The sequence below is a fragment of the Genypterus blacodes genome, unplaced genomic scaffold (genome assembly GCF_046128005.1).
Source record: "Genypterus blacodes isolate CSIRO-AG114 ecotype Tasmania unplaced genomic scaffold, CSIRO-AGI_Gbla_v1 ptg000131l_1, whole genome shotgun sequence".
In the NCBI taxonomy this organism is placed as follows: Eukaryota; Metazoa; Chordata; class Actinopteri; order Ophidiiformes; family Ophidiidae; genus Genypterus; species Genypterus blacodes.
This window is the reverse complement of record NW_027466933.1, coordinates 1,758,397-1,786,257: the sequence shown is the minus strand read 5'-3', so window position 1 is coordinate 1,786,257 and position 27,861 is coordinate 1,758,397. Positions and strand designations below refer to the sequence as shown.

Sequence of the window (27,861 nt, the reverse complement as noted above, 5' to 3'; positions counted from 1 at the left end):
GAGGATAATCTCCACTGCCGTGTTCAAAGACATGCGTAAGAAGTTCAAGACTGCCACGGCTGTGATGGTGGCCATGACCTTGGAGAATCCCGAGTTTGACACAGTTCTCATTGACAGCCTGACGTATAAACTGAAGCAGGAAAAGTCAAAGATCCGTAACTTCTTTTCGCGGTTTGGCTGCGTTGACTCTCACAACCTTTGTACTCGGGTGTACGAGTGATCTTTGCACGTTGTCAGGTTTTCACCAAGCACTCTGGTTTCCCTGTATTAAAACAATCCTCCATTCAGAGGGGTTCCGTTTACCAAGAAGTCTACACTGTGTGTCTGTTAACACAAAGATGGCAATCACACAAATAAAGACCCTTGAGACTTATACCCTGAGATTTATGCTTTATTTTTGTAATTTCAAGGAAAAAGAATTGAGACTCCTGATTGTACTGGATGAAAGAATTAGACTTGTTGTTTTTGGAAGGGGGGGCGGTGTCTACATTTAGGCTCAGGCTTGATTAGGTCACTCTTATACAAGCCAACTAACATAGAAGACCGACAAGAAACAAGGCAAGACATCAAATGAAACCCGAAACTAAACAAGCAAGTGGAAACAGAAACATGAACAATGAGAATAAAAGTGACTCATCACCAACAAACTAGACTAACAAGAACAACAGGGAACAAAAGCATTTATGCTTTATTTATTCTAAATTCAAGTAAATAGATTTGACACTGGTGCCTGTTGATGAAGAGATTTAGATCTAGAACATATTTTCGGGAATAGACACTCAAATGTGGAACATGTGGGAACAATATTTTTAGACATATTTTCTTGATTAGGCGCGTGTGAATGGAGCCTTCTCGTTATTAGAGAATCAGAGGTGATTATCACTTTCAAACCTTTGATACAGTTATTGATCACGATGCAGCCTCGGTGGTTTTGTATTGACAGCAAAGGGCCCGTGAATGCAGCAGGAGCAGGAGCAGCAGCAGCTCTGCCTCGCTCTCCATGAATTATTCCTCCTCGCTGTCTCTGTCTCTGTCCACTCCCACGTCCACGGTGAGCGACGGACGCGTGAGCGAGCGCGAGCAGCCGGGAGCGCGCAGCAGTCATGCCTCATCCATCGCTCGGCTCGCCAGTGTCGGTACAAACTGCAGAAAATCGCTTTTGATTGAACGCACGAATTTATCAGCGCTTTTGTGTCTCCGCGCGGCAGCACGTTCGGAGCGGAAGAATGTGAGGTATTGATCACAAATGAACGATTATGTATCATGTTTTCTTCCACTGAGACAAAGAGGGCAGGAAAGAAGCTCCAACAGTTGCAGCGGTGCTGATGTGCGCTTCCTGCTCCCATCCGCGCTGCTTTTTCCTACAGATCTTCCATTTGTGGATGTAAAACCTGGAAAACGACTTTTCCTGACCCGAGACAGCAGCAGAGTGTTTGAATAAGCTGGAACAAGGAGGTGAGAGGAGCCTGAACGTCTCCAGAAAGGTGAGACCCATCAGATCACCTCATCTAATTCTGCTCTTATTAGCTGATTAATCATAATAAACAAGCTTCGTCCAAACAGGTGATGTCCTGCCGCACGAACACCCAGCGTGTTTTAGTGCAAATATAAACATCTAGATACAAATGTAACATTCCTGTGGATGTTCCGTGCAAATGTGACCTATTTGGAGCGTTGCGTGATAATTGAATTAGCCCGCATGCGAGTCATCGGAGGGTAAAGAAACGCTTTAATTGTTTTCAAATAGATGAGACATATATGAAGCACAGTGTATTCTCGTGTGTTACATTTGTGAGGCTAAGTGAATAAAGGTGGATATTAAGGAGACTGTCAGAGGCGCAAAGAAACGTAGGAAATGACAGAATTGTAAGTAGCCCGGGTTGTTTTTTATACGGTCATTTGTATTACATTATTTAACATTATCATGACGTAAAGCAGAGTGATAACCTGCCGTCTTAAAGCTTTCCACACAAATGAGGAAGATGCTGAAATGCACTAAGCAAAGTAAAAACGCTCTACACTTTTATATTACTGTGAATTTACGTTGTCTTTGTGTTTTTTATTTTTATATTTAGCTTAACATTTAATGTGAAATTTCAGAAAGCTTTGTAATTTCCCTTATTGTCGAACCTCAGATGAGCAAAGATGAAATATGACAAACGTGGAAGAGTTCAGCCTCCAGTCAGACTGACAGGTTTGAATCTTTATTCACATTTGGATTCACATGGATCCTGCAGCGTTCGTGTGAAGTGCCAGAGCCTCCATGAGACCTGACACAGGCCAGGAGCCCGCGTCACAGACCTACACACACTTTGTCAAACAAACTCTGCCAGCCTGGCGACTCCTGGTCTGTGCTGCTGTGAGGAGCAGACTCCACCTGTTGAGTGCAGCTTGATTGATTGAACCTCATCGCTATCTGAGGCTGGGCTCACTCTCCTTTTTTTGAGTGTCAGAAGTTGAAGTCTTAACTTCTGTCACAGTATACAAGTCAGATGTGTACTTATACTGTCAGTGTAGTTCTGTCTTTGCACAGTTAAGTAACTGCATTTATTGAGAATACTGTATGAGTATAAGTCCTGAAAATGATGTAGTGGAAGGTTTGCTGAAGTAGTGAACAGAACCTTTTGTTGTATTGACCAAGAAGTATTGGTGCGACCTTTAGGAACTTACCTTAGCTCTGTCATCAACACCTCAGCTTGGTTGAAGGGTCTTGGTAGAACATGATGTCACTGTAGACCTGCTGGGGGACTTTGCTCTTATTCTGTCCCAAGCTTTTGTCCTGTCTGATCTGTGAGAAACACAAATATATAGTTTACATCTGATGTGAACATGGTCGGAGGAGAAAAGCTAATCTGTATCACTTCCTCTTACGTCCACACAGCTAGTGATCTCACTGTGATTAGGAATGCTCACCACATCCCGTCCAGCTTCTAACCTTCCCAGCAGCACTGCATGAAATCTTAATGACTTTTATTGACAAAGTAACAGAATGATGTTGTATCCCAAAGGGACTCCTGACGTGAGAAGAAACGAGCCAAGACACTTGAAAGCTTTCTCGCCACCGCACAATAGACACAACAGCTTTGAGAAAGCATGAAGTCATGTTGTGAATATGTAAAGAGGTTCATTAAGAGTGTTTTTGATGTGCAGCAGAGCCAACAGTTTCCTGTCAGCATGACCTAAATGACAGAGCAGAAAATGAGACTTAAGACTTCATAGATTATAACAGCCTTTGTATTGTACAATATTTTAATACCTCACGCCTTAGCAAAGTCCCAACAGACACACACACACACACACACACACACACACACACACACACACACACACACACACACACACACAGCATGGTCACACTCGGTGCTCAGTTCTGCACGCGACACTTAATGCTGGACCACAAAACCTTGAGCAGATCTCAGATTTCACAGAGCAGACTGTATGTGACATTTTGTTTGTCACACGTCTGCCTGTGTCATTTTGTGACTGTGTTCACACTGATCCGTCTCTTTATTCACTGAGAACATACTGACCACAGTCGCCGGGACACCAGCCGATAATGAGGCACGAATGACAACAACAGTATGTAAACAGAATCATTATTTATAGTATACAGCCGCAGTCTGAAATCAATAATCATATCGTAGCTGTTGATTAGTGGAGCCGTTGATACCTTAGCATGCTGTTCTGTTTATGCACTGTAAACCATCTGCCATATGGCCGCTTGTGATCCACACCCAGCATATCTGGAGGGAATGAAACGTAAACAGGAAGGGAGCCTCTCCGGTTACATTTGTGATGGAAAATCCAGCGACTTTCTTTGACATGCAGATCGTTCAGCCAAGCAAAACATCAAACAGTGTGTGCGAAATCTGGCCTGTGATCTTTGAAGTCCTTTTCCTCATTTTCCGAACAAACGTGATTGTCAAGTCAGTAGGTTTGCAGGTTTGCAGCAGGCAGGCAGTCACACACAATCAATACCACACACATCTCCCCTCTATTAGCTTAGCACCTGAGCTCCATGGCTGCACACACTCGTTCAGTCAGTGATAAACCCAAACAGTCACTCTGGGAATATATTCCTGTCTGATATATGATCAGGAACGGCCTCTTTCTACCTCTTAGCCTCATATAGAACAGCACCAAGCAACCAGGCTGTGGAATGAGGCTGTGCATTGCAAAGCTGATGACATCACAATGTGCTGCTGATGACATTGGAGGATTTGCGATAACAATATCATCTGTGATTGGTTTATACAAGTACATTTTATTTTATGAGTATTTGAGAACAATCACAGTTTGACTTTGAATGAGGCTCTACAAGAAACACAGGAACTCCACCAGCTCAACCAACACAGATGGTAGGGAGAGAGGGTCATGATGAGGACGACTCTCACTCTGAAGTGAGAGAATCAAAGCTTCAAAAAGAAGAAGAAAATCAAAGCTTTAAAAAGAAGAAGAAAAGGAAAGACATTAGAGACAAAGACATTAAGCTTGAAAAGAGTTTGTGAGGCAGGAAATTGCTGCTCTGAAACATGAAATCTGTGTGCTCCTCCAAAAACACAAAGTTGGAGAAGGAGGTCATGAGCAAGGAAATGAGCCAGGAGATGGATCCTCTGGAAGATCTCAGCAGGAGGAGGAGAACCAGGCAGTGGCCCTGCAAAGCTACACCACGAGACTCAACACCAACCACCTCCATCAAAACCGAAGCTGGTGATGAGGTCAGGAAACAGGAAGTTGATGCTCTGAAACATCTTGACCAAACGCAGGAGGAGGAGAACACGGACTGCACTGGAATGGAGACACACAGAGAGAGAAACTCCATCACACTACAGTTTTATACATCTACACATATCTAAACTTCCATTCCGTTTGGAACTGGAGTTAGTCATTACAGTTCATACCCCCACCAAGTCCCAACAGTCCTCCAATTATGTCACCAATTACGTCTCTCTAGTCTTGCTTAGACCATGATCACTGATAAGATGCAGTACTGCAGGACTCAAGGACCAGCTGCTCTAATTAAAATAAAGTGGGTTCTGAGAAAATCACAGTGTAAATGATCTTAAATCTCTGTGGAGAGAGAGACCACAGACTGCAGTTCTTTACCCACTGGAGTTTAGTTTGATTTGGTAGCTGTGGTTTCTGCTCTGAGCCATCAATGATCTTGATCAATGGTTCATTCATCATTCATCTAAATCTATTGGATCTTTAATCATGCTGCACCATTGTGACTTGCTGTACGTGCCAGTCGGGCTCAAGTGGAAAAGTAAGTAGGCTTCAAACTCCTCAACAGTTGGTTATACCTCTGCCAAGGATGTTATGTTTTCAGCTTTGTTGGTCTGTTTGCTGGAAATCTCAAAAGACTTATTGACAGATTTCCTTAAACCTTGGTGGGCAGTTTGGACACGAACCAGGAAAGAATCAATCAAAACACTCTTTGGCTTTAGAATCCTAATTCTTTCCATTTCTTCCAAAGCTGCCACAAATTATGCAATAAAATGTTGATCAATATGTAAAACATTTAATTAGAGAATGAAAAGTCCAAGATTCTTCTGACACGTTTTTGTATGTCACGTTTTTCCCTACTTGGTGCAAAGAGTATCGGCGTTCAATACCCAGCAGTACATTGATTACAGAGACTGCAATGCAATCGATAGCTTGCTGACTTGATCTATGATGTCATCATTCGCCAATCCTGCCATTAAGTGCAGGAGAAGCAAGAGCTGGAGGATATTGATCCAGTTGAATAATTCTCTTTGGTGACAGGATAACTGGGAGGCTGATGGGGCAACACTGTTTTGATTGTGCTGACACACAGACGGACAGACAGGCAGACAGACAGACAGACAGACAGACAGACAGACAGACAGGCAAGCAGGCAGGCAGGCAAACAAACTCCATCTCCATTTCACAACCCTGAAAACCAAATCCTGAGTGCCTGCGACCTCTGCTCTCCTGGCATTGTTTGGTTGTTGTAATGTACCAGCCAGTGCCAGCAGAGTTGAGCCTTCTGTTACCCATAAAAGGCTGAAACGAGCTGTTGATGTGAATATAAAGCTCTGTGATAATGGATTTGAGTAGCTTTTATTCTTCCAGGATGCTGCCGTTGAGTATGTTTGTGGCCATTTACTGAGGTCTGAAAGAAGGGCTGGGACGTTGAATACATGTAAACAATGTTGAGTAAAATAGCTGATGTGTCCAGAAGTTTCAGCGAGGCTCAGTAGGGCGAGGGAACTTTGATTGGCCTCATAAGTTCACAAACATGAGAAGCAGATGTCATCATTTGCTACAGTATAGTAGAGCTCAGTATAGCAGGAACAATAAGGCCAAAATGGTTTCAAATGTAGAAATTAGACAAGTTTGCCCTTTAAAGGTTCATTCTGTTTGACAAGAACCTGTGATGAAGAAGAATCAGCCACCATATGTGATGAGAACCATAGAGACTCACTGATGTTTCATAGACTCACAGGCCTTCATGCTCAATCTGATTAGTTCATAATGTGGAAACATATTTTCCCTCTCAATCAGACTCTTGATCTTTTTCTAATTGTTTGTAAAGTGGAAACACTGGTGTGTGTCCCTCACAAGTCCCAGCTTCCTGTTTCTTTGACTTGAACTTAATGAGCGTGTAGTTGATGCATGACCAAAATCATTAAGATTCCTTATAAGAATTGTTGTCCGTTCCTGTTCAGCATATCTAACATGTTGATCATTGTCCTCAGCTCAGCAGTGCCGGTAAAGAGGATCTGTACAGTGTATTACTGTTAGATATTAAGTTTCAGTCTTCAAGAGTGATGCAGTTGCTATGCAACATACACAGTAAGAGACTGAGTCTGGTTGTGTTTCCCAGTATGACAATGGTTTACTAATGGGGATGATGGCAGGGGTGAGTTGATTCCAATGATGTGAGTTGAAGTGGCTGCTGGGAGCTGTGGTGACTGTGATGGGACATCAGAGCGAGAGGAGAACTTTACTCTGCTGTGCTTCATCTTCACACTGTGAGGAAGACCATCAACCCCACAGAGTTTAGGATTCAATCATATTAAAATGTATTGAAGGCAGACAGAGACTATGATCTAAGTTATTTACTTTAGTCATTTGCTGAGTATGAGAACTCATAAATTCATTTTCTCTTTAATTGAATCTTACAACTTTTATTTTATTCAATATTTCTTTCATTAAAATCTGTATAAAAATAATTTAAAACAATGAAACTCTATAGTTCTGTTCCCACTATGTCACTGGTTGTAGATGTTGTTGTTTCCACTCACTGATGCTCATTTTTCTCCTGGAAGATTCTTGAAACAAGTCAGGTTGTGTTGTCAATCTTTTAATTAAGAGTCAAGACCAAAATAAAAGTAGCGACTCAGCGATTCAGATTCTTTTGGAGCCGTTTATGAGTCCAGCTTGTTTACATCAGCGACGCTCGTGTCTGTCAGTCAGTGCATGTAGCAGAGTGGGACCTCACTGATATACAGACGATGAGCGTTCACTGCAGATGACTGAGGCTGATGCTGCTCTGGGCCTAAACATCTGAGTCACAGCCGCCTGCTCTCATGTGCACTGGCACTAAAGAAGATACAATCATATAACGTTTCATATAATTTCTCATATCTGTCTCTACCTTATGTCTTACAATTCTAATGCTATGAATTATTGTGTCCTTGGTCTTTCTGAGCCCCCCTGGTGTGTGTTCTGTTCTCTTATCGCTCTTCTTCCCTCTCATCAAGCGGCCTTCGCTTCTACAAACGTCTGCCAGGCCAGATTAGATGTTACAGCCATGACTCAAACCAAGGAAATGCTTCATCCTGGCGTCACAATCCACACAGTGAGGAAACAGAATCATTGCTGACGTTCATGTAAAGGATTTTGCAGAGAAATGTAAGGTTAGGATTATTTCTGTGTGGCGTTCCTGCATCACGTGGCAGAAGCGTGGGACAAGGAGTAAAAGAGCAGGCGGTTCTCTTCAGCAAGTTTGAAACTCAACATAAACAGACAAATGAATGAGAATCTCCTTATAACCTATAAATCATGAGGGTGAAGAGGTTCTGTGCTCTTGGATTTGCTTGTAATTGCTTTTCAGTGCGGTAGCTGAAGTCAAACACTTTGCCCGTGATTGGGCGTGCTCGCTCTCCCCTTCCCTCCCCTTCCCTCCCCTTCCCCTCCCCCGCCTGACTCAACTGTGGAAGCAAAGCGCCTGACATGTGGAAGCAGCAGAGATGTAATATCCAGCGTCGGGGTTGTGCTGTGGGAGGAACCGTGTCGCCCTGTGGGCCAGAGTGTTTTCCTCGGTGCAGTCGGGCTTCATGCATCACACCTGACAGCAGGAGTGCCGCCCCCCCCCCCACCCCTCTCGCCAGCCTGCAGCTCCGGCCAATTTGAAGGTGAGAGATGCAGGTCAGCGCCGCATCTTCTCCCTGCCACACCCAGAACTCTGACTGCTGTTTCACTGATGAGTGTGGGCAGGTGGAGCTGCTGATCGAATGCAGACACACTGTGGTGATTTTGGGCCTGATGTATGTGTGTTTATGCCCTGGCTGGCTGATTTGGAGGTGAGCTTCCTTTGATTATACGATTCCCACCCTGGCTGCTCCCTTCTGTCACAGGTTTCCTTCTCTGGATTTGTCAGCTGGAGGTGTAATTGCAGATCGCAGAACGCATTGTGATCGTAACTCCATCCAACCTGCCTGGCTGCATATGTTTGTGATCGGATCTCTGTCTCAGGTGTTCAGGTGGTGATGCTTTGTGTACATTGTGTCAGCGTCACCCATCCTCCTCCTCTTCCTCCCGTCTCCGCTCGCTCTTATTCTTTTATAAGTGGGACTTGGGACTCGCTGTAATTGGGGACCTGTGGCCTGAACACAGACAGTTTTAGTCATTATTTTCTGAATGGCCGATGATCCACAGAGTGAGGAGGAAGGAGGAAGGAGGAAGGAGGAAGGAGGAAGGAGGAAGAAAGAAGGAGAAAAAACGTAAAGGATCGACTGCTGAGCATCTTAATACTAAACATTACCACAGTCCACAGGTCATTACAGCATAATCCCATCTGTCATGACTAATGCTAGTGTTGAATGATAACTTCTGAGCCGTCTTCCTCAGAGGCGTTGCAGGTATTGATCCTCTCCTGCCAACGATCCCAGAGGGATTTGATCACCACCTGATTTATTCTTTCCACTCCACAGATGATTAGAAGCTCTTGGCTCAAATTGATTCAGCTAAAAATGTGAGCGCGAGAACATCCATCCACTCTGTAGCCCTGCTTATCCTTGTTCAGGGTGATACAGTGAGAGTTTGTTGCAGTGATCATAGACAAAGTTGAGGCTAAGTTCTAAACCAGTTGGAGCGTACTTGTTGAGCACATGCCGTATCTATGACGATGCGCTCCTCCTTCATCTTACACCCACACATCTCCAGTCTCATCACTTACAGCAGATTGTGAGCTAAGTTGATTCGTCTCATTTATCAAGCCGGATACCTTCACGATTTGGAATCAAATTCCGCTGTTTATGTCTGTCAGTGGAATATTTGTTGTGGATGAAGAGCGACTGAAATCCTGATTGCCACTAAATCAAAGCCATTGTTCCTCCATCTCAGCCTGAGCCACTCCGCACCAGCTCAGGTGCTGTATGTTACGTTATAGTTGGACCCTGTTTGGATGCAGATTGAAGCCATTTGTGTTTATTAAGAAAGCACCATTAAAAGTGGCATCACGGCGTCCTGTCTTGTCCCATTACCTTTGTGTGAGGCTGAGCTCTTCTGTTAACATGCATGATGCCAGCGTTACAGGGGTGTAATTGTCAGTGTTGATTTCCCCTGTGTAGAGGACACATTTGGCTCCGAGGCCGTGGGGGATTGTGGGTAATCGGGCTGTTAGGCCCACAGTTGTTAGAATGCACGTCTGTCAAACATTCACACAGAAGCACTACTGCTGCGACCAGCACTAATACTACAGTACTGCTATCACTGCTCAAACCAGTAACACTCATATACTTGTGCTCCGTGTGTGTGTGTGTGTGTGTGTGTGTGTGTGTGTGTGCAGTCGTGTAACACTGTAGGTTGTGGCTATTTTCATCTTTGAATAATTACATCATCTATCTGCTGTTAAGAATCTAAAAGTGTTGTACTTGCTCATTATATTTAGATTGTAAAGCTTTATGAAAATGTGTCGTGTTTATGTTCGATCTTATCTCAACCAGAGGATTTCATCTTTTTAATAATTTTCCAGACATCACTGGAATCTGGAGGGGAAACATGAAGGGTCACTAATGAGCCATTTGCATAGCTGAGTGCTGCACGTCTCCTTTCTGCTGATGATTGTGGGGGTTTTCATGCGGAATTAGGTTACTATAACAATGCACACACACACACACACACACACACACACACACACACACACACACACACTCACACACACACACACACACACACACACACACACACACACACACACAGTCCATTTCTGAGCTTTTGTTTTAAAGACATTATGATTATGATTTCTCACATTGTGATGGTAGTCCAGGGTTCCATTCATCCTCTCAGCTGGACTGAGCTGGATCCCTGAAATTCTCAAATCCCTCCATGTGGATTTTTTGCATTTCAGCGTTTTCAGCCATCTAAATATTTCATGATATGCATTTCTTCACCAGGAGGACAGTTCCCTCTTGTTATAATGCCTCATCGCCGCATGCATGCTACCACAACGTGCTGGGAACTGTTGGGAAAACGTTTAGCCTGATTCCAGTCTTGACTCAGACTGCGGTATGTGTTTCGGATCTTGGTCTGACTGATGGTCTCGGTCTTAATTTGAATCTGTTGAATCATGTTGTGCTTCCTTCACATCACAAACACCTCTGACTCCTTCCTCACCAATCATCCTCTCTGTCTTGTACTTGTTAATTACCAGCTCCCATGTGTAAAAATAGCTTCGCTCCTTTAACTTGTAGCTTCGTTTCCTCCTTCGTCTCCATTCAAGTCCCACAATTTGCTGACATTTAGCACATTCATGATTTGCTCTTCCCACCATAAAATATGATTTTCTCGACCGTGTTTGTCATCGAGACAGGCGTTGCATTTTGAGTTTTGCGCTGTGTAACAACATTTGAGATATAATTAATAATTGTTGTCAGCGTTTTCCATCTGTGCTCTGCTGTTATGCACCGTGTTAAATCGTTTAGAACGTAGCACAGCCTCAGTCTGGGTGCATTTTAAGCTACATTTCACCGATGCTGTGGCCTTGTTAGTTGTTCTTTGAGACGACTGGCTGTTTTAATTCAATTTCAGTCAGGCATTTGCAGCGCTTACAGATGTGTGTGAGGGGGCTGGGATGTCACTGGAGACGGTGGAGCTCCATTAAAGAAGGTGGAGGCTCTGGTTTGCTTTCTGTAAGTTTGTGGAGAGAAACGTGACAGTGTTTGTGAGAGTGGAGGATTGTTTGCATTACACATTTTTAAATGCAAATGAATGCAAACCCCAAGAAACACAAGAGCAGGGGAATGTTTCAGTTTACAAATGTATGTAACTTCAATAGGCGTACAGACATCTATACCTCAACCTCCTGCCAATGTGATCCAGCACACACAGACTCATCTCTCAGAATAGCAGTGAAGGCCTCTGAAAATCCAAAATTAGAAGCTGACATCATCACAAGGACTGAAGATACCACTTGTCCATCCACGTCTCCTCTGAGGCTGGCGCTGCCCCTCGGGGTGGACGGACTGCGTCTCCTCTTCAGTGTCCTGGCGTAACCTTGTTAGGCCTTATTGCAATTTCTTGTATTTAATTGAAAACTGCCATTGTCTCTCTCCAGCTGCATGAGTCACCCAGGCAGAAAGGCTCCGAGTGCATTTTCTCCTGCCTGTGTTGGTAAATTACCAACACAGTTGGATTTGATAGAAAAGGGAATTGCTTTGGTCTGTTGTAGGCGAAGATGAAACACAAGTTATGTTCCTTCTTCCCTGCAGTGTCGTGATGACAGACGTGACTCACACAAGAGGCCAGAGGAACAATTCCATCACTGGGTTTAATCTTTTCCTTCTCCACTAGACTCATGTTCATACTGAAAGGCTGTTTTCAGAGTCCTTTGTTTTGATGATGTCATCATTAGCTGACCTTTGTTGACGGCACCAAAAGCAGAACATAACAAAGACGTCCTCTGGTGAGGCGGGATGTAGAATTACGCAATGCAGAATGGATTGAGCTCTTTTTCTGTGGAATCCTGTCCGATTTTCAGGCAAGGTCGTCCGTGTGTCTTTGCTTTTGTGTCAGGGTAGACCGGGACGTCCATGTTGCTCTGTTAAGGAACCTATAAACACCTCGGCTGCCTTTTCCTCATGATTCTTGTATTTAAGACAGCAAGTGCCTGAATGTCCCCGTTGTTATAAGTTATAAGTCTGTAAGACATTTAGCCACTCGTCTAAGAGGCTGTTGGCAGCTCTCCATTGACTTGGACCTGTTGACTGGCTGGGTCAAGTGAGACAAATGTGCGAGTTGTCTGAGTTGTGAGGGTGCGTCTCCGATCATGTGACCTCAGCGTCTCTGACCTCCATAACCAGTCCTGGTGGTTATTGGAGATCCAGCAGTGGACGCTGTGAAACCAGGTGGCTGCTGGGTCACGTGGCAGTAATGTGAGAGACACAGCTCAGGTGACTGATGGACAGTTTGAGCTGCTGGATGAATCTGTCACACTGAGTGGAGATACAATTAACTGTGTCTCTCTGTCGCTCTCTCTCTCTCTCTCTCTCTCTGTCTGCTGTCTCACTCACAGTCCCAGTTGCCATCACTAGATCTGCTCCTTAAACAAATCCAGATGTTTATCCACACTGAAACATCAAACAGGACGAGCTATAGAAACACACATTTAACCGACCGAGCTGCAACCACAAATCACAAACATTCACTGAGTCTCAGAACAACACAGAGCTTCAGGCCTGTCGGTGCGTTGCGTCCTTGTGTTGGACCTTCTGTCCGTGTCGGCCTATCTGAGCTGTAGTCCAGCTCACAGCACCAGATCGGTGAACTATCAAGGGTTTGGATTGGGATTTCAGTGTGTGGCTGTTGGTTTCACTGTTTGGCTCAGTTCAGGTTTCAGTCATCAGTTAACTGCAGCTCCGTCTGTCCCAACCTCCCAGGGATTCCTGTATCAAAGCGAAGAATTGTTCTTTTTATATCTCCCCGCTATTTCTGTCGGTGTTTGGGGTGTTATAACACTTCTCAGAGCTGTTTATTGTCTTTGATCTGCTCTGCTATTTGGTTTGTTTGGATCCACACAGGCCGTCTAAGCCTGAGCTGAGGCTTAGCAGTGGGCGAGGGGGATTAGAGCGGAGGATACCAGGGAAGGTTCGTGGCGGTGATGTCGTCCTTGTCATTTCCAGCGTCCTCTCTCTGGTCCTGCTCACGAGGCCTAAAGACAGGAAGTGGATGTGACAGCGCTCTCCAGCTTTGCCGAGCAATGTTCACTCTGCCAGTGGGGGAGCAAACAAACGCCCTCCGTGATTCTGTCTCGTCCTTAGAACGCAACAAAATGAATTATTTATGCTGCGTTCAAGGGCTACGGGAAAATGTCAGCTTGGAAATGGTCGCCAAAGTCATACAAGTGTTTTCCAGTTGTGACGTGTAACCAGAACCATAAACCTGGTCTCTGTACTTGGTCTCTTTAGAAGAACTAACTCACAGCAAAAAGGTCTGGGGTTCGAAGCTCTGTCATCTCTGTGTGTGGAGATTGTGTGGTTTTCCTCCTGGACTCCCATCATGAGCTGTTGCCTTTAAGCAAGGCGCTAAGCTGTAAGACTTCTGGTCTCAGTATTTAAATGGATCAGCTCCAGCATAAGCAATGATCGAAAACAGACAAAAGCTCTTTTATTACGATCATTTTACATTTCCTGTAGTATTTTGCAGTCGTACTGCGGTGCCGCCTGCAGCATTTGGAGTCTATATCTGATGGAGTCCTGTGCTAAACACTCCCATCATGTCAGAATTGATCACTCTGGCGTCGTTACTGCAGTTTGGATTCACTCCTGAGCGCGATGAGGTGCAGCTGCAGTAAATGAGCAGTAACAAAGTGCAGCAGCCGGCTTGTTTATTCGCTCTTCCGCCTGATTCCTCTGCTAAGCACACAGAATAAATGGCCTCTGATGTCAACAGTGCTGTAATTACATAAACCTGTTGGGGTTTTTCTGTGATGAAGGATCTTTTTGAACTGGACTGACTAAGAGAATGTTCCCTCTTTTCTCTCTCCTGCTCCAGGTCAAGCGCCGCCCTCTTCACCCCGCCCATCCCGCCCTGTGCCGCGCCCGCCCCATGGAGAGTACACGCCCGACCAGATAGGATGCCTGCCTCGCCCGGCGCCCTGCATCCCCTCCTGCCCATCACCACCACTTCCTCCTCCTCTTCCTCGTGCGTACCCGCTCTAGCCAACAGCTCCGCCCAGCCCCCCAGGCTCCGCCCCGCCCCGCTCCAACATGGTGGATGAGGTCACCATGAAGGATGACGTCATCAACGCCAACACGCTGGCGTGGCTGGTCTGCTCGGGCGTGTCCATCCTGGCCAACACTTGGAGCATCCTCAGCGTCAGCGCCAAGCAGAAGAAGTGGAAACCTCTGGAGTTCCTCATCTGCACGCTGGCGGGCACGCACATCCTCAACATGGCCATCCCTGTCACCATGTACTGCGTCATCACCCTGCGCCGCCGACACTCCAACTACGAGTGGAACGAAGGCCTGTGCAAGGTGTTCGTCTCCACCTTCTACACGCTCACGCTGGTCACCTGCTTCTCCGTCACCTCGCTCTCCTATCACCGCATGTGGATGGTGCGCTGGCCCGTCAACTACAGGTAAGGGGAATCAAACCTGCAACCCAATTGATGTGTGAATGTTTGAAACTCTCTCCTCTGTTCCAGCTGCCATGTTTGTTTACTCTAAAGTCACATTTGTTTTGTGTTTTCATCGCAAGAGATTCAGCAGATCTCCAGTACGCAGAGGGATGAGTCATTTCGAGTGGGATGTCACACACACACACACACACACACACACACACACACACACACGTGTTCCACCTCTGACGCCTTTTGAAAAGTGGTGTAGTGTGAAGCGAGCCTCAGAGGGAAGTTCGAGGTGAAGATTCTCTCTCTTCTCTGCCGACACATCTGCTGGCTGCAGGTTTTCTTGGGGTAACAGCCTGCAGACGGAGAATCTGCCGCCTCCTGCATCCTTCCGATTACAAACCGGGCCGTATAATGGAGATGAAGCTCACCGCCGTGTGACAGTCAGCACCCTGCTACAGTAACAGCAGAGCCGCCTCATTAGATTCGGCACACATCTGCCATTCACACATCATCAGGTGTCCAGGAACAACGGTGCTGCTCCATTTCAATCAGGATTTTCGTTGCGATTGTTCTGTTTAGCAAATCGCCATCATAACAGGTGTTGAAGCAGCCATTAGGTTCCGTGAAACAGTATCACAGAACAGAGTCAGAGCTACAGAATGACTGCACTTAATCACATTGAATGATTCAGTGCAGTCTCTCATCCTTCTTACACAATCTCACCTGCTTGTGCATTCCAGAGGACACAGCTGGACGTGTGTGAAACATCATGAAAACTAAATATCCTCTCTCGGTAAAGCAAACCTCGGCGCCCTTCGCCTGTGCACAGCTGCTCTTCCATTTCCTGGTCATCAGATGCAGAGCGTCACAGCACACACGGGGCCTTTACAACATGGCAGTTCATGGCATTCATGCAGAAGACGTGTAGTTGCTTTGTCCCTCTCTTGCTTCTCACTGAGGGCACAGGGCGGCTCGGCTGCCTACACACCAATTTATGCGTTGCAGCAGCAGTTCAGATAAGATATGCACACTGCCCATTAACCTGATCTGCCTCATGTGACGCTCTACGTTGCAGAGCAGCTGCCACCGCTGGCCGACGCTCACCGAGTGATATTATACTTTACAGGCTCGTTATCGCTCTCTCCTGTTCCTCCTCGCCGTCTCCCGGCGTCGACTCCCAGCTCGGCGGCTCCTCTTCTTCTTTTCAATTCTCTTTAAACAACGACACGGTGGAGTGATAGCTCAGGTGATGAGCCGTGTAATTGCCATTCACCTTTCATTTAAATCGCCTCTCGTCGCCCTGCTGAGCCAGCGAGCGACTGCTTCCTCTCTGACACTAACACACACCGAAGGCCTGAATTATGAATTCCAGCGTTGTATTCGGCAGCTGTTCTCTCTCTCTCTCCCTCTCTCCCCCCCTCGCTCTCCCTCCCCCCTCCTCTTGCCCTCTCTCTCTCTTTCCCTCTCTCTCTCTCACTTTCTCTCTCTCTCTCTCTCTCTCTCTCTCCCTCCCCCCTCCTCTTGCCCTCTCTCTCTCTCTCTTTCTCTTTCTCTCTCGCTCTCCCTCCCCCCCTCTCTCTCCCTCTCGCTCTCTCCCCCCTCCTCTTTCCCTCTCTCTCCCTCTCTCTCTCTCTCTCTCTCTCTCTCTCTCTCTCTCTCTCTCTCTCTCTCTCTCATACTCCCTTGTGACGTAACCTCCCCCATCATATGAACCCCAGGCACATTCAGCAAACGCCAGCGTTATTATTCACAGTGACAACGAGACCTACTTGTCTTTGCAGAGCCGTAATTCAAACAACAGAGGCGAGTGCTGCTGCTGCTGCTGCTCTGCCTCCTCCGTGTCTCTGGCACCGTGTGGTCAATGTCAGATAAAACAACGTGTGAGATTCACCCTGTATTGTTTTTGGAATAGGTTTTTGTTTCACCGTCTTTATATTCTTCATGCAGGCAGAGGGTTTTAATGAGGGAGAGGGTGATGTGCTCTGTGTGCTCTGTGAGCTCTGTGTGCTCTGGATGGAGACGGCTTAGGTTTCCTGGCAGAACTGATCCTTGACAACTGACATGTAACAGAGAAGTTACTGTAGCAGCAGCAGCGGCTCGTTTCCTGTAAGCGAACCGCGGCTTTGTTGTACGTGAACATAAAGAGGCTGAACTGAGGTGAAGATCAGATTCCACAGCATGTTGATCTTTGGAGATGGATTGTAACGTCTGAAACTGAACGTTGAACAGATTGAAATTAAAAATGAAGTAAGATTAAATATTCCAACATTTCCAATCCCCAAATTATTTTCAAAACTGAGCTGTTGTTGCCATAGCGCTCCCGTCAGGTCGATTTTTTTGCAACTTTGGCAGCCAATTATATCAAAACGATGAGGAGAGGAGGAGGAGATCAATTCAGGAGATCAATAATTACAGTGCCACCATCGGGACGACCTGTAGAATGTAATCGGTTTGTACCTAGTTGTGATTGAAAAATGTTGCGGCTGTAAAGATACATTTCAAACACAAACACCGGCGAGGAGGAGCAGGAGAACACATTCACCACCTGACATATTTCTCAATGCCCATGCCAGAGGACGTAAACACACTCTGCAGATTGCTGGACTGTAACAATTGTGCGGCCTTGAGGGTAAAATGGAGCTGGATGATAAATAGGTGGAACGGTGGCCTTTCAACATCCTCCTCTTTCTTCCAGTCAGCACCGGTTGATCTAAGTGATGGTCGCCCGGCTGGGATGAAGACACGCTTTGTTACTAATTTACCGCAACGTCTAGCAGCTAATATATGTGTGCATCAGCTCCTCTCGCCATCGTTCACTGGCCTCCATTCATCCATCCATCAATCCATCCATCCATCTATCCATCCATCCATCCATCATCTCCATCGTTCTCTCTCTCTGCCTGCTTGATTTAGGCTCCATGCTCACAGCACTAAAATGTGCTGCCCTTTTATGGAGCTTTGGGACATTTGCTTGTGCTAATCAACAGCTTAGTCTGAACGCACACTCAGTTAAGGATCAGGTGGGATTCATCAGCGAGTCCGCCAGGGAGCCGTCACACTGAGCGCCGTACACATGGACGTTTCTTATTCTGTCTGCAAGCCCGCGGCGTGAAATGTGAAAGAAAAAAAAGGCAAATATCGACGAACAAGGGCCATTTTGTGTGATTACATATACACTTGACTTTCTCCTTCCTTTACTATCTACTGTAAATTTGGACACCATCTGAACTCGTGCCCTGTGGCTTGTTTCTACCCCCAGGTTGAGCAACACAAAGAAGCAGGCAGTGCACACAGTGATGGGCATCTGGATGGTCTCCTTCATCCTGTCCACGCTGCCCGCAGTGGGATGGCACGACACCATGGACCGCTTCTACACCTCCGACTGCCGCTTCATCGTGACGGAGATCGGCCTGGGCTTTGGCGTGTGCTTCCTGCTGCTGATCGGCGGCAGCGTGACCATGGGGGTGATCTGCATCGGCATCGCTCTCTTCCAGACCTTCTCCATTCAGGCCGGCCACAAGGCAGACAAGAACAAGTTCAACGTCCCCACCATCGTGGTGGAGGACGCGCAGGGGAAGCGCAGGTCGTCCATCGATGGGTCCGAGCCTCTGAAGACGTCGCTGCAGATCACCTACCTGATCAGTGGCATCGTCTTCATCTACGACTTCCTGACCGGTTTCCCCATACTGGTGAGTTTCAACACTCAAGACACAACGGCTGTATTACAATAACATCCTGTATTGTTGTCAGGCACACACACACACACACACACACACACACACACAAGCACACATATCCGCCTCAACCCCAGGACTTGGCATACTTCAGTAAATCCAAAACATTACAGTATTTCAGTGAGTTCCTCCTCATCCATCCCTTCAGGCCCAGCAGCTGGTGCACTTACAGAACCAACAACCCACTCTAGAGAGTTATTGATCCGTTCATGGTGTCTGCATACATCAGCATAAATAACTTATTTATGGATGTTCAGATGTTTTAAATAAAGTATCAGGCTGATTTCTACATGCTGGTTTCAGGAGGTTTGTTATCTTCCTGTGGTCACACTCTCACAGCCCCGCCCACTTTATAATAAACGTCACTTCCTCCTGTAAATAACAACACAGGTAAAGAAGTGAGGTCGTGCTTTTCATTCTGGCTTCTGGCGCGCTGGCGTTGAAAACGAGGTCGTGTTTGTCTGACATGATTCCGTTCTGCCATCACAGAGAACAAAAATGAGCTCAGCCGTGTGCGTGTGTGTGTATGTGTGTGTGTGTGTGTGTGTGTGTGTGGAATTGTGGGGTAAGCAACATTACAGCAGACTCTGAAGCAGACAAGGATTGTAGTGTCAAAGTTATTATCATTTTTTATCATCATTTTCAGGCTATAGACGACCTTTTAGGCAGCTTGACCCTATAGACACTATAGATTATCATTAGATGGCAGCAGAGGACGGCACTGCCAACCCTCAAACCAAAACACTCTTACATTCCATGAGCGTTCAGTGGGCACACTTGTGTAACCATGATGATGATAGCTGCACTTGATTGGCCTGGACTTGCGTAGTGTCACACAGGCTTCACTTTGGCAGCCATTTCTGTGACCTCTGTGATCCGCGCCCTAGTGAAGATGTGGTGGGGGTGGAGCTTAATCGGCAGCAGACATGGTGAACGAGGACGAAAGGGAGGGGGGGGTCTGGGTAAACATAAAAAAATAAGTTGACAAGTAAATGTGTGTGTGTGTGTGTGTGTGTGTGTGTGGGTGGGTATAGTCGCCCACAGGGGGCTCCTATAACCATATCATGCTGTTTTATTATTTACATGAACTTTAATGTTTCTGCTCGTCTGGGGATGCAAGTAGGTCAGGCTGAGTGAGCATGTCTGTGCTGGTGGGTGGTGTGCGTGTGTGTGTGTGTGTGTGTGTGTGTGTGTGTGTGTGTGCATGTGTGTGTGCGCGTGTGCGTGCGTGCGTGTGTGTGTGTGCGTGTGTTTGCGTGTGTGTGTGTGCGTGTGCGTGCGTGCGTGTGTGTGTGTGTGTGTATGCAAGACTGAATACATTCTGCCCATGCTGTGTACAACTCAACAGAGCACTGAGGAGCTTATTGATATTCAGTACTGAAAGGTATAGAGAGGCAGAAGCTTTGTTAAATAGTATAATGTCCTGTAAGACTGTTCAGAAACTGTATGTGTATGTGTGTGTGTGTGTGTGTGTGTGTGTGTGTGTAATGAAAGTATCATTTTAGATCAATCTTAATTACAGTGTGTGATGCTCACCTGATGAGTGTGTTTCTATAGCAGTAGTACATCTGAAGTAGCAGAACGCTGTGGTGAAGCCTCCATTAGTCTGTGTTACATGGCCTCCGCTCTGTCACCGCTTATACCAGCCAGCTGTTAATCGTCATGTGGTCACAAAGCAAAACTTTTTAATTAGGCGATGTACACCTGAGGCAGCCTGAACTCCACACACACACACACACACACACACGACGCTCAGCTGTCTCCACAAATCACTACAGTCTGCAGCGCTCAGCAAGTCAACCACCTCACAGGAAGCCCGTTCACCTTAGACCTGTTTAATACCTCAGCTTTTTGAGTGTTTGTATGTGTGTGTGTGTGTGTGGTTGTAGGTTTGTAACTGAAGATGCAGTCACAAACCTCCGGGGGGAAATGTTTGGATAATAAAGGGACACAAACCTTTTCTTTACCTCCATCTCAGACGTGTGGGCTGTCTCAGGTCTAAACCCAGGGAACAGACGCATGCGGTGCAAAGAGATGGAGTTGTGTAAGGGGGCCTGCAGTGAGTCATGCAGTGATGTACCTTTGTGTGTGTGTGTGTGTTCTTACACTGTCAAAAAGCAGTGTGTTAACTGTTTTGCTTTTCTGTGACTTTCCTCTTCCTCCTCCTCTCCAAGAGAAGGTGGAGAGGTCACCAGAGAGGGAGGAGGAAGGTGGGGGGGCAGGTCATTAAGGCCGAGCAGATCAAAGTCCAAGTGTGTGTATGTGCTCAGTCCGGCATAATCATTTTTCTAGCTACAGACTTCATGTTTCATACGCAGTTTGTTGAAGCTTCTGTGCTGAGTGAAAACAGCCCTACAAACATTGTAATAAACAAGCTCATGTCATACTTCATCCCATTTGGTAAGGCGTGCTTGCACACACACACACACACACACACACACACACACACACACACACACACACACAGACACACACACATGCGCACACATTTTAAAAAGACATGAGCTCATCTTTTGTCTGAGTAGACTGGTAGCACTTTCACTGCTCTGTGTCCTGCATTCATTATTCAGCTCCCTGTGGTGGACGATGTGCTTGCTATTCAAAAAATAAATGAATAATAAATGATAATGCTCATTATGAAAACATGCTTTATAATGTGATGTTTTTTTAATGGAAGGCAGAATCTGTCCAAGGGTCAAAAGTGAAACTGCTACCAGTCTTCTCTCTGCACAAGCTAGAAGATGATCCAACGGCTTATTTGAGAGGTTGTTGGTGTGTTACTTTTACAAGTGTGTGTGACAGAAACAACAAAAGGTCTCGTTCCCGCTTTATGTGCTGATGTAATGAGCCATTTAAATGCATGGGGAGCACTAACAGCAGCAGTATAGTGTTACACAGAGAATTACTGCAGATCCGATATCAAACCAATTTAGGAGCTACAAATATACACTGTGGAATTATTTATAAGAGCCAGAGTGTAAATTGTGGAATATATGATGAAACATTTAGCTCCAAACGTTGATTCCAGTGACTTCCCCCTCTGCCAGGTTGTGAGCTTTGCCAGTCTGAAGTACGACCGCTCCTACAACTGGATGGTCCTGTGTGTGCTGTGGTGCTCCATCGCCCAGTCCATCCTGCTGCCCATGTTCCTCTGGGCGTGCGACCGTTACCGCGCCGACATCCGCATGGTGTGGGAGAAGTGCGTGGCCATCATGTCCAACGACGAAGTGGACGAAGGTAAGCCGCTGTCCGGCTCCTCCCGCCCGTCCTGTCCCCTTGTCCCTCCTCCTCCTCCTCACCTCGTGTTGTGGACGTGCCCGGTGGATCCTGCTGCCTTAGAGTGTTTTGAGGTACTGACTGAGCCGTCTTTGGCCAAAAGAATTACACTTCAACATGTGGCTTATCAAACTGAGTGGCCTTGGGGGCTCTCGTCCCGGGGATATGGAGGGTGCTTAGGGAGAAGGTAATGTGAGGCTAAACATGAGAGGGTGCTTCACAGAGAGAGCCGTCTCTCCCTAGGTTTGATGGAGGTCTGAGAGACGCTGTCACATCTCTCATTTATTGTCCTCTGCGTTTAATCCACAATAACGACGCTGTCACTCTCTAACTGAGCGGCCAGCGTTTATGATAACAGAGGAGAGCACCACAAATCTTTTTGATCCAAAAACCTTTCTCTCCCAGCCAGTTAACGTCAAAGATTCATGACAAGACAGAGCCATTTTAGACGTCTGAGCCTGAGATTGATCACACGCTTTGACTTTTAGATGGTTGTATATGTCAGCTGAATGGTTACAAATCACCAACGCAAGATTATAGATGGAAAACAAAGAGAATTGGACAGAAACTAAAGAATTGACAGATAAATCTCTATCATTGCATCTTAAATAACTACTTAACAAGCACTTATAACCCTGAATTTATGGACACAAACCCTATGAGTTTGTGCGTTTGCTCGCGTTGAAATTACAGTCTAAGTGACGTTAATAACGGTGATTACACGTCTCTGGAATTTAAAGATGCAGTTACATGTTTGTTCCAGCGGAGGAGTGGAGACGCCAGCTGCTGCACACACACACACACACACACGTGCACATGACTGCAGTAGCACACACCGCGCACACACACTCCAGAGAGTCCAGCTACGACGTAAACCCAATGATCATGGAGTTATCGTTGTTATGGAAACGCTATGCAGTACATCGTGCTATAGCTGCGTTGGCGTGGACGGGGATGTGTGTGTTGGGCGTTTGCAATTGGGTGCTGTCTTGTCCCGCCTCTTTGATCTGAACTGGCCTTTATGCAGAATGACGTCATACATGTTTACATTATTTGTTGTTCCACGGCTCATGAAGGTTTCTCCAGGGACAGAGTTGCTAAGACCTTAAAATGAGTGTGTTTACACATGTTGTCCTAGCTTCAGGTCTTTGATAAGCGGTCAGATGTTATCATGTGACCCATCATGTGGCCTTTGTCGCCAGGAGATGAAAGTGAAGTGACAAGTGTCTGTGTAACGTAACTCCATCACATACTGGGAGATATTTAGCCGTGTTTATGTTCATGCTGTGTGCTTTGTAAGATGCTTTGCTTCATGGTGCCTTGAGACTGATGCCTTTATCACAAAGGAATCATTTCTGAGGATGTCACTAGTAAAGGACATGTTTACCTTGGAGCACTTTTACGTTTATTTTCACTTCAATGCATTCAAGAGTGGGCAATCTTCCTCTCGAGTGCCCGGGCATGAGAGGAGGATGGAATAAATGAGGAGGACAAACGCAGGAAAGTTAAAAAAGCACTTTCATGTCCTTTTGATGGTCATATTTCCCTTACATCACAAAGGGACGCACTCAAGGTGCTTCTGCATATTAAACATGATATCAAAGGATATTATTCTACGCTTCCGTCTTATGGCCACAGTGTAACAACTTAGAGACCAAAATATCTTCCAAATAGCTTTTGCCCATTAAATTGCAGCGACTGACTGATTGAGTCCAGGAAGAAGTCGTTCGTCACAGAAATGAAGATGAACTCCAGAGAGGCTGAAATCGACCCATTTCACAGACACTTCAACTAAATTTGCTCCCAAAATGAGGTCACATGATAATCATAGAGAAGTTCACGACCCGGGTCCATGACCAGATCTCCATCTTTAGGACAGGGTGACCCTCTAATCCTCACTAACTCACTGTTTAAACTCAGCCTGGTCTCTCTCCCTCCTCTCCTGTCTCCAACCCCCTCAAACCTTCTGATCCTCTCCCTGCACACCTACACACCCATCCTGATGAGCCATGAAACCACATAGGAAAGTCCCCATTCTGTGTGATAATTAACGCTGCCAGTTCTCTGTTTCTTTCCAGAGGGCTTGCCATGTATAACCCACCACAGTTGTATGTATAAGGATTGTTTTCTGTTCTTCCAAAGCTACTGACATGCATGCTGAGCTGCCTGTGCAATTAGCAACTGTCATCCTTCATCCTTTTTGCCAGCATTTGCCTCCAGATCAGCATTTTACACCCATCTCCAATTGACCTGTAATGAACATGAATGCAGTAATTTGGAAGAGTCAACCTGACCAATTGGTTATTTTTGCAATTACAAAATTTGATATTTTTGTGTAGCGAGATGTAAGCCCTTTGCTTTCACGGATTCTTAATGCAACTTATCCAGAGTCTCAGAACTCACAATCAACCTGAGGCTTTTTTTTCTTCAGACCCCTGAGTTTGGTCGTTTTTTGAATCCAACCCTGTTTTGTTCCCTTGATTAACTCCAAATTTCTGATCAGACCCATTAGGAAAAGACAACAAAGCAGAGAACAATTGAACGTGTCTCTCTTATTTATTCGTCTGTCTGTCTGTCTGTCTTGTGTATCTGAGTCCGTTGCTCTCTAATCCTGACGCCCGTGCTTTTCTGCACTTTGCAGAAAACAGCCAAGATGGAGGAATTCATGCCGACTTAATATTTGACAGACCATATGACTATAGCTCGGCGCCTGAAATCGTGACGATAGACCGTAATGCCAAGTATGAGTTCTCAACCTTAGAAAGGGGGGTTCTGCAAGGGTATCCATTGAGGGAACAACAGGAAGATAAAATGCAGTATTTGCAGGTATATTTTTTTATTGATTTTCTTCATTTCTTTTACTTGATCAATTGAACCATTTCTCAGTGACATTTCATTGCTAATGTGCATGATGAAGCGGCCTCCTGGGCCTTTACACTATCTGCTCTAAAATATCCTCTGATATTTTGTGATGCTATATCTCCCAGAATTCTTGTTCTTTTTAAATGAATCAAACGTTTATTCAGGCTGACTAATGTTTGGTAAATATGACCATCAGCAGTTCTATGAAAGTATTAGATGTGCTTCAGATACCAACCAGTGTGTCCATGATACGGACCAACACGCAGTTTGACTGCATAGTTTTGTTAGAGGGTAAGAGTTTAGTAAGTGACTTACCTTCTATATTTCAGGAAACCAACGATTCAGGAAAGCAGTGTAACTGTGTGCTCATGTTCTGCCCAAAGCAGTGTGTCATTGGATCCAGCATTCATCCCAGTCAGTTGCAGAGCTGTGAAATGCTCTTCAGCACACATTAACGCCAAAGCTTACTGACTACATGCAGCCTTCTAGGGCAAATCAACAGATTATTCATTTATATTTTGATGGAATCAGATGTTTAAAGTCGTAATTCCTCGATCCATGAAAACTTGTTAATCACATGAGGTCAATATTGGTGACAATAATTGAGCAAAGTAGCGATCAAAGTTTGCTGGACTTGGCCTGGAAGACTGTTGTGATGAGATGAAACTTTAGACTCAACTTAGCTGCCACCCACACAACGTTAACATCTTAACACTGTGTCATCTTTTCCATGAACAACAACAGCTTAACAAGGGCTTCAGTCTGTCAGCACAGCCTGCAGCCTGCATGAACACTATTTACTTATAAATAGACGTATTTGATTTGGTATAACAACCTACAATTGAGTACAAAATCCTGTTATAGGATTGGATCTCTATTCTATTTGAACAAAAAGAGATGTATAAGATGTATACAGTAGCTCTCATTTCATCCAACCACATCATTCCTCCACCCATTGTGTGTGTATGTGTGTGTGTGTGTCTCCATCTTGACTCCGCCCATGACAGTAATTTCATGTTATTGTAAATCAATATTTTGCTGTTTTTCCATTGTTTTATATTCATGTGATGGTGAAATGATTAGTTGCGTTTTTTGGATTCAGTTTTCAGGATGACAGGCCGAACTGGGCTGCAATCACATAATTACAGAGTGTTATTGTTGCTGTTGGAAGGCTTAAGTCCCGGATAGGGCGTGAATCAACAAACCCTCCTGAAGTTTCCATTTGAGAATTGTTGTGGCACTTCTCAACTGGCTTGATTGCAGAATCGAACCTGTTTACCTATTGGCTTGTTGTCTGATCCTGTGTCTCCATCCTGCCAAGTGTGTCCCGCATCCTTACTCATTGTGATGCTTGTGCTGCCCTCTGCTGTTTCCACCGTCCTCTCATTTAAAGCTACTGTATCGTCTGCTGTCTCATTTCTCTGCATTTACAAAAAGCCACCACAGGGGGGCAGGCTGATATCAATCTTATGCCTCTTGACTTCACCCTGACAAACCCTGTCTCTCTCGGATAGTTGTCAGAACAAACTGGAACGTGAGTATAACATTCAGGAAACTATTAAGCTTTGTAGTCAGTATTCAACTCCAAATAATGGAACTGAATACTACAAGAATTATAGCCGTGTAGATGTATGACAGCATGCTAAACACACTTAGCTCATTTAAGTCCTAGCAACTTATGAGTTCCAGACATTCACAAAGGATTTAAAAGTGCTACATGTAGGATTTTCTTGCCTATTGTCTTTAATCAGGGTCCTAGAATGCAGTCATGTTGATGCTGACCTGATTACTCCTCATTGATTCCAATCAGTCTTATTCCATCACAGTGGTTTGTTCAGCCACATGTCCATGAAGAATCCTACATGTGATAGCCTTCATATGTACTTAGATTGCTATGTTATAATCTAATATAATGTCCAGTACCAGCATGATGACTGACTCTGTACTTTTGGAGGACAGTGACTGTGAATGCGTTTTATGCATTGAGATGCTTTGGTCTGTGTCTTGGGTCCAGGTGCCCCCTACAAGAAGATACTCCCACGACGAAACCGACATGTGGACCAGCGACCGGATCCCCTCATACCTTCACCGATGGGGCTCCACAGAGGACATGATAGTGACAGCCCACTACAGCTCCACCTTGCCGCGCCACGAGAGGCGCAGGAACAGCCTGGTCTCCTACCACGAGGAGAGCCACCACCATCATCATCCTCACCGCAAACGCAGGCGCTCTGAGGACAACATGCACTCCCTCAAGCACCTGCCACGCGTGGTTTGTAGCGGGGAACGTTACGAGGACGACCTGCGGTGTTTCAGCCGTGACGAGGTGATAAATTTCATAGACGAGACGCCGGTGCCGAGCCCCAGGAAGAGCCCGAGGCGCACATCCGCCATCTCACTTATCCCTAATGTGTACGAGCAGCACACAATCATCTTTCCTCACTTCCCGCTCACAGACTTTGAGAGGGAGCCGCAGGCCTTGAGGCGGCTCTCAGAACACAGACGCAGCGGCAGTCGAGTGTGCTCACCTGAAAGTTCTCCAAAGCCAGACAGATCACCTGGCAAGGGGAGCCCCCGCGCCTGTGGCTCAGGTAAAGGCTGCAGGGAGCGCCAGCGAGACGGGAAGCAGCAGGGACGGCCGGTGTCCCCTGGGCGCAGCCCGCAGATTGCAGGACACTCCTGCAGGCCCAGGACAGGCCAGGGGTCCGGGGCTGACAGGGGTTCACTCAAGCACCTGGGCAAGGCTGAGAGTAAAGGAAGCACAAACAGTTTTGTAAGCACACCCTCTGCGTCGTCAGGATACATCGCGTTTCGCTCTGATTCTGTAGGCTCCACCACCTAAAAGCAACATTTTACTTGTTAATATAAACTTAATCACTGAAGTTGTCAACATGAATCCACAGGCCTCCTCTAGGAAAGTGACATACTGGATTACAACCATGATCCAGCGTCTGCTCCGATAGTAAAGGGGCTGTGGAGGGTCTTTCTGCCTGGTGCTTGTGTGGTGTGCAGGCTGGTGAGAGGGGTGAAGGTCCTGCTGTTCAGATATCACATAAAACCCACAGAGGAAACTTTTTCCACTCTTTCACAAGTCACTGTTTATGATCAGAGTGACCATTCCCACACCTTGTTTTTGCTGTTTGATGTTGTTTCCTCGAAAAATGCACAAGG

The 27,861-nt window shown here is 45.9% G+C and overlaps 1 protein-coding gene across 1 annotated transcript; it reads left to right on the top strand.

Moving 5' to 3' along the window:
* The first annotated feature begins 1,119 nt into the window (after positions 1 to 1,119).
* Positions 1,120 to 27,851, top strand: gpr153 (G protein-coupled receptor 153). Its single transcript, XM_076163325.1, has 6 exons — positions 1,120 to 1,484; positions 14,242 to 14,827; positions 18,078 to 18,507; positions 21,600 to 21,789; positions 24,470 to 24,654; positions 26,705 to 27,851. Exons 2-6 carry the CDS (start codon positions 14,457 to 14,459, stop codon positions 27,530 to 27,532), a joined length of 2,004 nt encoding a protein of 667 aa, XP_076019440.1. The 5' UTR covers positions 1,120 to 1,484; positions 14,242 to 14,456; the 3' UTR covers positions 27,533 to 27,851.
* The last annotated feature ends 10 nt before the right edge of the window (positions 27,852 to 27,861 follow it).